Source organism: Natrix helvetica (assembly GCF_964273705.1).
Source record: "Natrix helvetica genome assembly, chromosome: 12".
Lineage (NCBI taxonomy): Eukaryota > Metazoa > Chordata > Lepidosauria > Squamata > Natricidae > Natrix > Natrix helvetica.
This window is the reverse complement of record NC_138556.1, coordinates 16,703,857-16,716,446: the sequence shown is the minus strand read 5'-3', so window position 1 is coordinate 16,716,446 and position 12,590 is coordinate 16,703,857. Positions and strand designations below refer to the sequence as shown.

Sequence of the window (12,590 nt, the reverse complement as noted above, 5' to 3'; positions counted from 1 at the left end):
TGAGCTCCCGTTACTTGTCCCAGCTTCTGCCAACCTAGCAGGTAAAAAATGCAATTGGAAAAATAGGAATAGGTATCGGAACACTGCTATCCTGTCTCCCCGGTCCTTCTCTTCACTAGACTAGCCACGCCCAGTTCCTGCAATTGTTCACTGTATGTTTTAGCCTCCAGTCCCCTCCTCATCCTAGTTGTTCTCCTCTGCACTTTTTCTAGAGTCTCAACAATGTTTTTATAGTGTGGTGACCAAAACTGGATGCAGTACTCTAGGGGTGGCCTTACTAAGGCCTTATAGAGTGGTATTAGTGCCTCCCTTGATCTTGAGTGTATCCCTCTGTTAATGCAAGTTGTGTTGTTTCCCAAGGCTTAGATCATAGATCAGCAGAAGCTTCCAAAGTTTGTTTGAGGGATAGGTCTTGGTGCTGAACTCAAGTTGATTGACTTGACTTTGAGAAGGCAGGCAAGATCTTGATTTGGTTGCTTTGTTGATTTTTTTAAATTTTTCTTTTTGCTTAAGAACCTGATTAATACTCCCTTGATTGAAGATTCCCATTTCAATAACTGTGGATGGAGGCCAAGTAGAGGTAATGTTGGCCTAAGAGTGGCCTAAGTCCAATTCCTTCTGGTAGATGAAGTTGGCTCTACTCTGATTGTCTATGGGGATTCTCAGTCATTCTGGTCATGGCTGTCCCAAAGGTGATTTTTCAAGAGGCAACTGGACCTTCTGGTTTTTTCTTTGAAGACCTTTCGCTTCTCATCCTAGAAGCTTCTTCAACTGAAGAGCCTTTCCATTACCGACAGTCCTTGACTTACAAATGTCCATTTAGTGACCGTTCAAAATTAGAATGGCACTAAAATAACAATTTTTCACACGAATGACCGCTGTTGCATCCCCATTGCTCACATGATTTATATTCAGGCACCTAACAACCGACTCACGTTTATGACAGTGGCAGTTTCTTGGAATCATGTGGCCCCCATTTGTGACCTTAATACAATAATACAATAGTAGAGTTGGAAGGGACCTTGGAGGTCTTCTAGTCCAACCCCCTGCCTAGGCAGGAAACCCTATACCGTTTCAGACAAATAGCGATCCAACATCTTCTTAAAGACTTCCAGTGTTGGGGCATTCACAACTTCTGGAGGCAACTTCTGTTCCACTGATTAATTGTTCTAACTGTCAGGAAGTTTCTCCTTAGTTCTAAGTTGCTTCTCTCCTTGATTAGTTTCCACCCATTCCTTCTGACAAGCAAAGTGAATGGGGGAATCCGATTCACTTAACAACCATGTTACTAATGTAAGAAACTCAGCGATCCACTCAACACGCATGGCGAGAAAACTCGTAAAAATGGGGCCAAACCCACGGAACAAATTTCTCACTTAACAACATGCATTTTGGGTTCAGTAAGTTGAGGACTACCTGTATTTTCACTAGGAATACTTTTGGAATGGAAAGGGATTTCCCATCTTGGCTGCAAATTGAAATAAGGACTAGGGTTCGTGTTGAGATGAAACTGTAATGAAGGCTGCGATTCCTGCATTAAGCAATGCCAGGGACCTACAGGCAAGGTTAAAAGCATTAGAGGTGCACCAGTTCAGGGCTGGGCAAACGGACAATGTGATCTGATGCCTGCATTTAAATCAAATAGCAAATAGATTTTCCCCCCCTCTTTAGATAAAGTGGCCTCTAGAGGAAAGAAAATGGTTCTGGAGTGTAGAAAAATAAAAACAGCGAAATTCTAAATTTGCCACCAAGGTTTCAGGTATGAATGCCTGTCTGTCAAGAGTAACTCTGTGTGTGTGTGTGTGTGTGTGTGTGTGTGTGTGTGGGTTGATTCATCTCTAATGGATTTTTAAGAAGGAAGAAAAAAATATGCAAAAGAAGTGATGGAAACGTGAAGATATAAAGAGGGGATGAGAAACTTCTGGCCCTCTTGGAAAAAGAAGGATCACGTAGCTTTGCCGAAGACACACAACAGCGTTGGTTAAAGTCTTCAGAGCTGCGTTCCTAAGACGTGTTTTGCTGAATTCATTTTTTGTGCATGTGGGTGGCTTAGGGTGTGTGGTTGTAGGAGGTCTCTTTGGCCAGTAAAAAACAAGAATAGAATAGAATAGAAATAGAAATAGAATTGAATAGAAATAATAGAATAGAATAGAAATAGAAATAGAAATAATAGAATAGAATAGAAGAATAGAATAGAATAGAAATAGAAATAGAAAGAATAAAATAGAATAAAACTAGAATAGAGATAGAATAGAATAGAATAGAAATAGAATAGAAATAGAATAGAAATAGAATAGAAATAGAATAGAAATAGAATAGAAATAGAATAGAAATAGAATAGAAATAGAATAGAAATAGAATAGAAATAGAATAGAAATAGAATAGAAATAGAATAGAAATAGAAAGACTAGAATAGAATAGAAATAGAAAGAATAAAATAGAATAGAAATAGAAATAGAATAGAAATAGAATAGAAATAGAATAGAAATAGAATAGAAATAGAAATAGAAAGACTAGAATAGAATAGAATGAATAGAATGGAAATAGAAATAGAAGAATAGAATAGAAATAGAAAGAATAGAATAGAAGTGGGAAGAGAGAGGTACCAGGAAAGAGATAGGTACAAGGAAGGAAGAGAAGAATAATAGTAATACAGTCTTAGTAGGTAATATGAGAATGTTGAGGGAATTAGGTTAGCAGAGAGATGGCATTCGGGGGGGAAAACTGTCTGTGTGTCTAGTTGTTCTGGGGTGCAGAGCCCTATAGTGTCGTTTTGAGGGTAGAAGTTGAAACAATTGATGTCCAGGATGCGAGGGGTCTGTAGATATTTTCCCAGCCCTCTTTTTGACTCCTGCAGCGTACAGGTCCTCAAAGGAAGGCAGGTTGGTAGCCATTGTTTTTTCTGCAGTTCTAACCATCCCTTGAAGTCCGTGTCTGACTTGTTTGGTTACAGAGCCAAACAAGGCAGTTATGGAGGTGCAGATGACAGACTCAATGATGCAAAGGAACACAGAAACCAGGAAAAAGGTTGAGGGCCACAGAAATCTTGCGTTCTGCTTCTGCCCCTTCGGATGCCCCATCTGTTCCCATCTTCCAGGTCTGGTCTCAAGCCCCACACCATCCTCCTCCCCTTCTGCTAACTGCAGAATTCCCAAAGAAAACCAAATGGTCATCTCCGTATGGTAGTCTCAAAGCATAGGCAGGCATAACATCTGCCGAGCACATCTCACGTTTCCCAAATGGGCATTTCCTGGAACCAGAACTGGGAGAGGGGAATAGATTTTAAGATTAGGGATAGGAGCCAAACTGTGGTTCTCAGCCCTTCTAATCTAGATTTGAACCATCTCTGGTAGGTTTAGGTCTAGCTAGAAAGTTAATTGTGACTCAGGGAGATCATGTAGGAACCAAGGATAGAGAGAGAAAGAGTGTGAGGGAGGAAGACAGAAAGAAGGAGAGAGGGAGAAAGAGAGAATGAGAGAGAAAGAGGAAATAAGAGAGAAAAAGATGGAGAAACAGAGTGAGAATATGAGAAAGAAAGAGAAGGAGAGAAAGAGAGGGGGAAGGAGTGAGAGAGAGAAAGAGGAAGAAAGAAAGAGAGAATGAGAGGAAGAAAGAGAGTGTGTATAAGAGACAGAACAAGAAAGAGAGAGAGAATGAGAGAGAAAGAATGAAAGAGAGAGGAAATGAGAAAGGGAAAGTGAGAAGAAAGAGAAGGAGAAGGAGAAAAAGAGAGTGTGGGGGAGAATAAGAGAGAAAGGGAGAGAGAATGAAAGAGAGGAAATGAGAAAGGGAAAGTGAGAAGAAAGAGAATGAGAGGGAGAAAAAGAGAGTGAGAGAGAATAAGAGAAAGAGAAAGAGAGAGAATGAAAGAGCGGAAATGAGAAAGGGAGAGGGAGAAGAAAGAGAGGGAGAAAAAGAGAGTGTGAGAGAGCAAATAAGAGAAAAAGGGAGAGAATGAAAGAGAGGAAACGAGAAAGGGAAAATGAGAAGAAAGAATGAGAGGAAGAAAAAGAGAGTGAGTGAGAGAGAATACGAGAGGGGGATGTGCATGAAAGAGGGAACGAGAGAGAGGAGGAGGGGGTCTTTCTCCCCTCCATCGGAGCCAGCTGCTGCTCGGGGCTGGGCCACGGCGGGTGCGCTCTTCCCCACGCCCACCTCTCCCCCCTCCCCCACCCCTGCCAGGAGCTGACACTGTGATGTATTCAGCAGCACAGCCAGCTCACTGTCTCGGTCTGTGTGCGCGTCTATGTGTGAGCGTGCCTGCGCTTGTGTGTGTGTCTGTGTGTCTGTGTGCCTGCGCGCGTGTGTGAGAGAGAGCGAGAGCGAGAGAAAGTGAGAGAGCGAGCGAGTGTGTGTGTGTGTGGGCGCCGATGTGCCTCTGTCTCCTCTCGCTGACTCCGAAAAGCAGCGGTGGCAGCCGAAGGAGCTCGGGACCATGCAGCTGCCCCAGCTCGTGGTCCCCCCTCCCAGCCGGGTCCCCCTTGTTTGGATGCCCGCCGGCTCCAACTTCCTCTGTGTCGAGGTAGGCTGAGGCTTTTTTGTGGCTTCCTCCTCCTTTCTGCCTTTGTCTGTCTCTGTTGTGGCCTTTGTCTGGAATCGGAAGGCGAGCTCAGCCAACCCAACCCAACCCAACCCAACCCAACGCAATCTCATCTTCCTTTCCCTTCTTTCCCTTCCTTCCTTCCCCATCTCTCTCCTCTCTCTGTTACTGGAGCCGCCTGCCCTCCGCCTGGCACCGGGAGGAGATCTGCCGGGTGGCACAGCCCCTCTGGAGAGAACCTTGTCCAATTGGGGCGAGAACCACCCTCTCATGGGTGGGTGAGGGGGGGGGGAGGATCCCACGGAACGAAGAGGAGGAAGGTTGGGGAACGGGACCCCCTTCCTGGCAAATTGGCTGGTTGCTTTTGTTTTTAAGGATAGGAGGAGATTTTCTTTGGTTGCAGGGGAGGGGGAGGAGGATGCTAACTGGTATTGCCCCCTCCCCTCACCCTCCATGAGCGAGGGAGAGAGGGGAGGAGGGGTTGCCTGGCTGTATGGTGGGCCACATGGCTTCCTGGCTCTGTCTCCAGCTTGAGAAGGGGCAGATGTTTTGAATGCATGCTGGATTTGCCACTGAGTATTTGTTTTTTGGCACAGAGGTGGAGATCAGGCAGGTGTGGACGATGGCAAGCAGCTCGGGGAGCGGGCGAGGGGGGGGGAAGGGCATGTGGTGAAGCAAGCAAGAAGGGTCTTTGGGCTCTGCTGGGCGAGGGGGACAAGCCCCCTGATGGGTGGGTGTGGCTGAGGCCAGGTCTATCCCTCCTGGGTTAAAATGGAGGCCTTGGGAGTTGAGATGGTTGAACCAGAGCTGCCACTCAGCTTCTCCTGGACCACTCTGAACACCTCCTCCTCCTCCTCCTCCTCCTCCTCATCAGCTGGCATCTGCTGCCAGCCCCACCCCCTGCCAGCCAGTTCCACAGGGAGAAAGAGCTGGGGAGCTGGGAGGGAGATGTGCCTTGAAGATGGAAGGGAAACGCCGGGCAGGAAGTGGGTGCTCCAGAATAGGAAATCCCTCCCGCGCATCTGATCCATGGCAGTAGGGTGAGATCAGAAGAAGAAGCTTTGGGAAAGGGGGACAACTTTGGGGCCGAGTGATAGCAAGGAAGAGGAGGGTGAAGGATTCATTTCCCACGATGGAATTCTCCCTTCCATGTCTCCTGATTCAACCCACAAGTCGCTCCTTTTCTCTCCCCGTCTTAACGTCCATCCGTGTTGGATCCCAACTTGGTGGCCAACATCATCAACCACAAAATGAATAAGAATGAAAAGACCGGGAAGATTGAAATCTGCATGATTTCCCATTGAGTTTAGAACCTCTCTTCATTTTCGCCGTTGCCTCCACGCCTTCATCCGTCTCCGTTGAGGTTGTCCAAAAGGCCACACTCGGCTAACAGAACGTTTGGGTCGATGGTACTTCAGAGTCTTTGGTACCAATCTTGGTGGGTGGCATGAAAAAGGTTCATGTCTTTGGGCTGAACTACAATAGGATTTATTTATCTGGGTACCTCACGTCTGTGAAGAGAAGGACTGCGTTTAGGAATTTCAATCTTGTGTGAACCCGACTATGAATACGAATGCAGGTAGTCCTCGACTTACGACCACAAGGGAGCCCAAGATTTCTGCTGCTAAACAAGACATTTATTAATTTTGCCCCGTTGTAGGAATTTTCTCGCCACATTGATTAAGGGAATCCCTGCAGTTGTGCAGCTAGTCACACGGCCGTTAAGTGAATCTGGATTCCCCATTGGTTTTCCTCGTCAGGAGGTCACAAATGGGGATCGCTTGACCCCAGGATGTTGCAACCGTCATAAATGTGAGTCGATTGCCAAGCCCCTGAATTTTGATCACGCAGCCGTGAAGGATATTGCAACGGTGATAAGTGCGGGAAAGGGTGATAAGTCACTACATCCAGTGGCGTGGTAATTTTGAACAGCCACAAAATGAACGGTTGTAAGTCGAGGACCGCCTGTAAGGTTTCGTTTGGGCGTGTTGGTTTGATGAATGTGCCGGAGTCCCTCTGGCTTGTGATTTATGTGCTTATAAAAAAAAACAACACGAGATATTCCAGCCGTCATTTATATTGGTGATCCCTATAACTACTCTATCGATCTGAAAAACTACTCGTGTTTCATTTGTCCAAATATTGGCCAGAAAAGCAATGCCCTGTATAAGCTATTCCTCATAAACAATGACATTACGTTCTCCGTAACCTTGCGAAGCTTTGATATAAAATTGGCACCACGTTTCACAAACAATAGCTTCTCTTCCCCCCCTCCCCCTTCTTACTGATCCTCGCGTCAAACTTTAGGTCGATCTGTCCTAGACATCCCTTCTCGCGCACGCGGGCATGCTATGATGAGCCAATTTTGAGTCCAGTGGCTCCTACGTGACACTTGCTCTCTTCTAATCACTGCCCAAGATTGTTGGAAGATTAGAAACCCAATTCCAAGGTAGAGACGCTCTGATGAGGTAGGTCAGCTAAGGAAGAAGATTTGGGGGGGGGGGTGTCTTTAGAGAGGTGCGAGATTCAGGAATGAGATTGGGTCAGTCAAAGAAGCAACTTGTATAGGTAAAGGTAAAGGTTCCCCTTGCATGCATGTGCTAGTCGTTCCCGACTCTAGGGGGGCGGTGCTCCTCTCCGTTTCAAAGCCGAAGAGCCAGCGCTGTACGAAGACATCTCCGTGGTCATGTGGCCGGCATGACTCAATGCCGAAGGAGCGCGGAACGCTGTTCCCTTCCGACTAAAGGTAGTCCCAATTTTTCTACTTGCATGTTTTACGTGCTTTCAAACTGCTAGGTTGGCAGAAGCTGGGACAAGTCACGGGAGCTCACTCCGTTACACAGCGCTAGGGATTCGAACTGCCGAACTGCCGACCTTTCTGATTGACAAGCTTAGCAGTCTTAGCCACTGAGCCACCATGTCCCTAGCTTTACGTATAACTTAGCTTAATAAGTGTACAGGGAATAACTCAGGGGTGTCAAACTCAAGGCCCACGGGGTATTTAGATCTGGCCCAAGGGGCCGCCCTGGAAACAGTGAAGGACTGGCACACAGTGCTTCTGCCAGTGAAAATGGGCTCCCGAGCTCCATTTTCACCGGCAGAGGATTGCAGGAGGCTGTGGCAGCTGAAAACGGAGCTCAGGAGCCCGTTTTCGCAGGCAGACTACTCAGGCCACTACAGGTGCTGCCAATAAGAATGATGTCGTAGCTGGCCAAGCCCACTCTGGCCATGCCCCCCCCCCCGAGGTCAAACACAACCCTGATGCGGCCCTCAATAAAATCAAGTTTGACACCCCTGGAATAACTGTTTCTGGGGGGTCCTTGGTGGTCTCTAAACTTGGTTCACCAACCAAGCTCAGAGAGCATCAAAAACCCTTCGTTTGCACTGTGAGCTACAGATGTTCTCCTTGATAGATCATTTTCTTTCTTTGATTCATGTGGTCATTCTTTTCTCTTTTATGTGCAAAGTAAATCCATACAGCCATCACAAACCTTGAGGTACGGAAATCACAGCCTTTATACAAAAGCAAAGCATGTGACTTAAATTCCCAGAGACAATGGGGCTGGGTAGTCTTCTGACAAATGGAAGGCTGGAGTGAATAAAATAGGAATGTTAGCCTATCCAGTTCTCCTTGTGTCCTTTAAGCTTTCCCTTGGCTCTGGAGACGTCAAAGAAAAATGGCTTTGGAGAGGGAAAGGATGGTTCTTGGTCAACGTCTCCTCATCTGTTCAGTCTCTCCCATCCACAACTCATGATGTCTCCAAGATGAGGCTGCCTAAATGAGTCAGGTTGTCTGCAGAGGAACATCTGGAGATAAGGGTGTGGGCTGAGGCCAGGTCTATCCCTCCCAAGTTAAAATGGAGGCCCTGGTGGTTGAGATGGTTGAACCAGAGCTGCCACTCAGCTTCCCTGGACCACTCTGAACACCTCCTCCTCCTCCTCATCAGCTGACATCTGCCAGTCCCGCCCCTTGTCAGTTCCACAGGGAGAAAGAGATGGGAGCTGGGAGGAAGATGTGACTTGAGGATGGAAGGGAAACGCTCAGCAGGAAGTGGGTGCTCCAGAACAGGAAATCCCTCCTGTGCATCTGATCCAGAGCAGTAGAGTGGGATCAGAAGGTTTGGGGACAACTTTGGGGCTGAGTGATAGCAAGGAAGAGTAGGGAGAGGAATTAATTTCCCACGATGGAATTCTCCCTTCCTTCCATGTCTTCTGTTTCAACTGTTCCATCACATTTGGACCTTCTAGATAAGCGACAGAGGAGTAGGATTTGAGAGACCCACGATGAAAATACTGAGTCCATTATGTCTTCATCACGGATGTATTTTCCAGAAAGAAACATAGCGGTAGAATAAGTGGAACAGCTTGCTTCCAGAAGTTGTGAATGCCCCAACACTGGAAGTCTTTAAGAAGATGTTGGATAGCCATTTGTCTGAAACGGTATAGGGTTTCCTGCCTAGGCAAGGGGTTGGACTAGAAGACCTCCAAGGTCCCTTCCAACTCTGCTATTGTATTAAGTCATGGTGAAAGGGGGGAGGTTACTAATAGAGGGTAATGATGTCTGGACTTCCTGTAAAACAGGATGAAGAAATATCTGGTCTGCAAGCAGCCAGAAGAAGTTGCATGGATACAGAGATAGAAAGGTATCCTGATGCTTTGAAGGAGTGGCAGAATCTGGGGGCAGAGTTAAAAGAGGGATTAGCCTAGACTCTCGACATAGTCACAAGTGACTAAATCCAACCTCCCTTGAATTATGTTGACCCTTGTCTAACGTTTAGCAGGTCTTAACCATAAATTCTGTAAAGACTGGGCCGCGGTGGCTCAGTGGCTAAGACGTTGAGCTTGTCGATCAGAAGGTCGGCAGTTTGGCGGTTCGAATCCCTAGCGCCGCGTAACGGAGTGAGCTCCCATTACTTGTCCCAGCTTCTGCCTACCTAGCAATTCGAAAGCAAGTAAAAAATGCAAGTAGAAAAATAGGGACTACCCTTGGTGGGAAGGTAACAGCGCTCCGTGCGCCTTCGGTGTTTAGCCACATGGCCACAGAGACATCTTTGGACAGTGCTGGCTCTTCGGCTTTGAAATGGAGATGAGCACCGCCCCCTAGAGTCGGGAACGACTAGCACGTATGTTCGAGGGGAACCTTTACCTTTTGCCTTTAACCATTGAAATTCCTATCCACAGAAATCAGTTTAATTGGAGCTACATGTGTGGATCTGATCTTTGGTGCCCTGGACAATACTGTCTAGTTCAAATGAACACCTGGGCTGGAAAAAAAATACCATGAACTTGCAGCTTGTGTCTCTGGCAATGAAAATTATTTAATGTAGATTAGTTATCCATTACAATAATGCCCTTGTTAAGCACGTATCATAATAGCCCTGGAAAAGAACAGCAAAGAAATCCTGGCTCTGCATGTTTGCAAGTGACAAGGTCTTTGTTTTACTTAGTATTAATGCCCATCTTAAAAATCCACAGAGCTGGGGGGGGGAGAGGAATAAGGAAAGGAAAAAGCAGCACAAGACTTTGATAAGCGAAGATGTCAGAGGCCCCTTCGAGAGAGTCTCGTTACCAACCGTTGTATATTTTACATCAGCCAGTTTGAAAGGAAGTGCGAAGAGGTCACCGTGTTCTTTGCCTTAACTCTAAAAGCAATCTAACCAATTTTGGCTGATTGGAGAGGGGAAAAAAACCTGGCTCTAATGAGATGGGAAATCACCAGGAACTGCCACAATTAGATTGGAAAAATAGCCCGGAACACAGGACAATTTCTGCAGCATTGCTAAGAAAAACATGGACGCGTAGAAGCAGTCGCTCCAAGTTGAGTTGGGCTGAAAAAGGCTTGACGTCATATTTCAAAAGCTACAGCACTTAGACTTATATATCGCTTTGCAGGGCTTTACAGCCCTCTCTAAGGGGTTTACAGAGTCAACCTGTTGTTCCCCAAATAATTTGGGTCCTCATTTTACTGACCTCGGAAGGATGGAGGGCTGAATCAACCATGAATTTAGGATTGAATTCTGGACTGTTGTAGAATGCTGCATTCTAACCACAAGGAAGGAAGGAAGGAAGGAAGGAAGGAAGGAAGGAAGGAAGGAAGGAAGGAAGGAAGGAAGGAAGGAGGGAGGGAGGGAGGGAGGGAGGGAGGGAGGGAGGGAGGGAGGGAGGAAGGAAGGAAGGAAGGAAGGAAGGAAGGAGAGGAGGGAGGGAGGAAGGAAGGAAGGAAGGAGAGGAGGGAGGGAGGGAGGAAGGAAGGAAGGAAGGAGAGGAGAGAGGGAGGAAGGAAGGAAGGAAGGAAGGAGAGGAGGGAGAGGAGGGAGGGAGGAAGGAAGGAAGGAAGGAAGGAAGGAGAGGAGGGAGGGAGGAAGGGAGGAAGAAAGGATCGAACTCCAGGCTGTGGGCAGAGTTTACCTGCAATACTGGATTCTAACTACTGTGCCATCACTGCTCCTATAAAGTTTATTAGACAACCCCTGACCTGTTGGGTCATCCTTTCAGAGATATCTCCTGGCCAAAAAACGACCAGAGTGGGAATCCCACAACTGGTCCCAGATTTTGGACAGATTCTTTAAGTTAGCCCATTTTAAATCACTTGATTCAAAAATGATTGTTCTATGATGTACCATTTTGCCCAAGTGAACAAATAGGAACAGGAGAGTTTTAATAGTAGATATAGATGATTGATTGGATGGATGGATGGATGGATGGATGGATGGATGGATAGATAGATAGGGGTAGCTGGAGAGAGAGAGATGATGATGGAAACAGATAGATAGACAGGCGGACAGGCAGATAGCTAGATAGCAAGATAGAGATAGATGGATAGTTAGAAAGAGAGAGATGATACACACAAGCATAGATAGATAGGTAGATAGATAGATAGATAGATAGATAGATAGATAGATAGATAGATGATAGATAGATGATAGATAGATAGATAGATAGATAGATAGATGATAGATAGATAGATAGATGATAGATAGATGATAGATAGATAGATAGATAGATAGATGATAGATAGATAGATAGATAGATAGATAGATAGATAGATAGATAGATAGATAGATAGATGATAGATAGATAGATGATAGATAGATAGATATAGCTGGCTAGCTGGAGAGAGAGATGATAGACAGAAAGAAAGAAGGATGGACGGATGGACGGACAGGCAGGCAGATAGATGAGAGAGAGGGGGGGAAGAGGGAGGGAGATGGACTCTGAATGGGGATGAGTTGCTATGCCCTATTTTTCCTTTAGCATATGGTTGGAGGTGGCTGTGCTTGTTTCCCAAACTCAACCATCTCGAGCTCTGAAATTGTGCTGAAAGGAAAGGCAGGAGATATTTTGGATTGTGTTGAATGTCACGTAATTCTCTCTGCTTTGAGAAAGGGCTGCTCAGAATAGGAGCTGTGAAGATCGGGTTCATCTCTGTTTTTCCTCCCTCTTCTTCGGTATGGGCAACTTTCATTCTTAGTACCTTCATCTTCAACGGAGGGCGGGGGTATTTTATTTTCTCTGAAGGGGGGTATAGAGGCGGTCGGAAAAAAACGTCACCTCTACATTTATCAGTTGCCTGGGAAAAGAGCTGTTCCCTTCCCACCGAAGATGGTCCCTGTTTTTCTACTTGCATTTTTTACCTGCTTTTGAACTGCTAGGTTGGCAGAAGCTGGGACAAGTCACGGGAGCTCACTCCGTTATGCAGTGCTAGGGGTTCGAACCGCTGAACTGCTGACCTTTCTGATTGACAAGCTCCGAGTCTTAGCCATTGAGCCACCGCATCCCTTGAATTAGAGCTCTCAGCTTCAGCATAGTTCTTCTCCCTTTGATAGCCTCCAACTGTATGGCCATCAGTACAACCATCCTTCACCATTCATAGCTAGTTGTTAATAGTCCTGCTTGCCAATCACAGCCACAATTTGACATGTTAGGAGAAGATGCCAGCCAAACATCTTGGGAATGGATGGAGTGAAGATATCCATCTACTCTTCTGTAAGACATCCACGATGAAGGATAAGCTATCATTTCTCTTGATTCAAGTAACCTTTTGGGGGGC

The 12,590-nt window shown here is 46.2% G+C and overlaps 1 protein-coding gene across 2 annotated transcripts in view; it reads left to right on the top strand.

Moving 5' to 3' along the window:
* Positions 1 to 12,590, top strand: part of CELF6 (CUGBP Elav-like family member 6) — a gene marked incomplete at its 5' end in the record, with an annotated part of 131,052 nt that overhangs the window by 48,476 nt on the left and 69,986 nt on the right. Inside the window, one exon of one of the 2 annotated variants that reach the window (XM_081964652.1) lies at positions 4,419 to 4,522. The exons of the other annotated variant lie outside the window; for it this stretch is intronic. Within the exon in view, the coding sequence (XP_081820778.1) occupies positions 4,436 to 4,522 (87 nt within the window). Of the gene's footprint in view, positions 1 to 4,418; positions 4,523 to 12,590 lie in introns of those variants that run through there. 2 annotated transcript variants of the gene reach the window in all.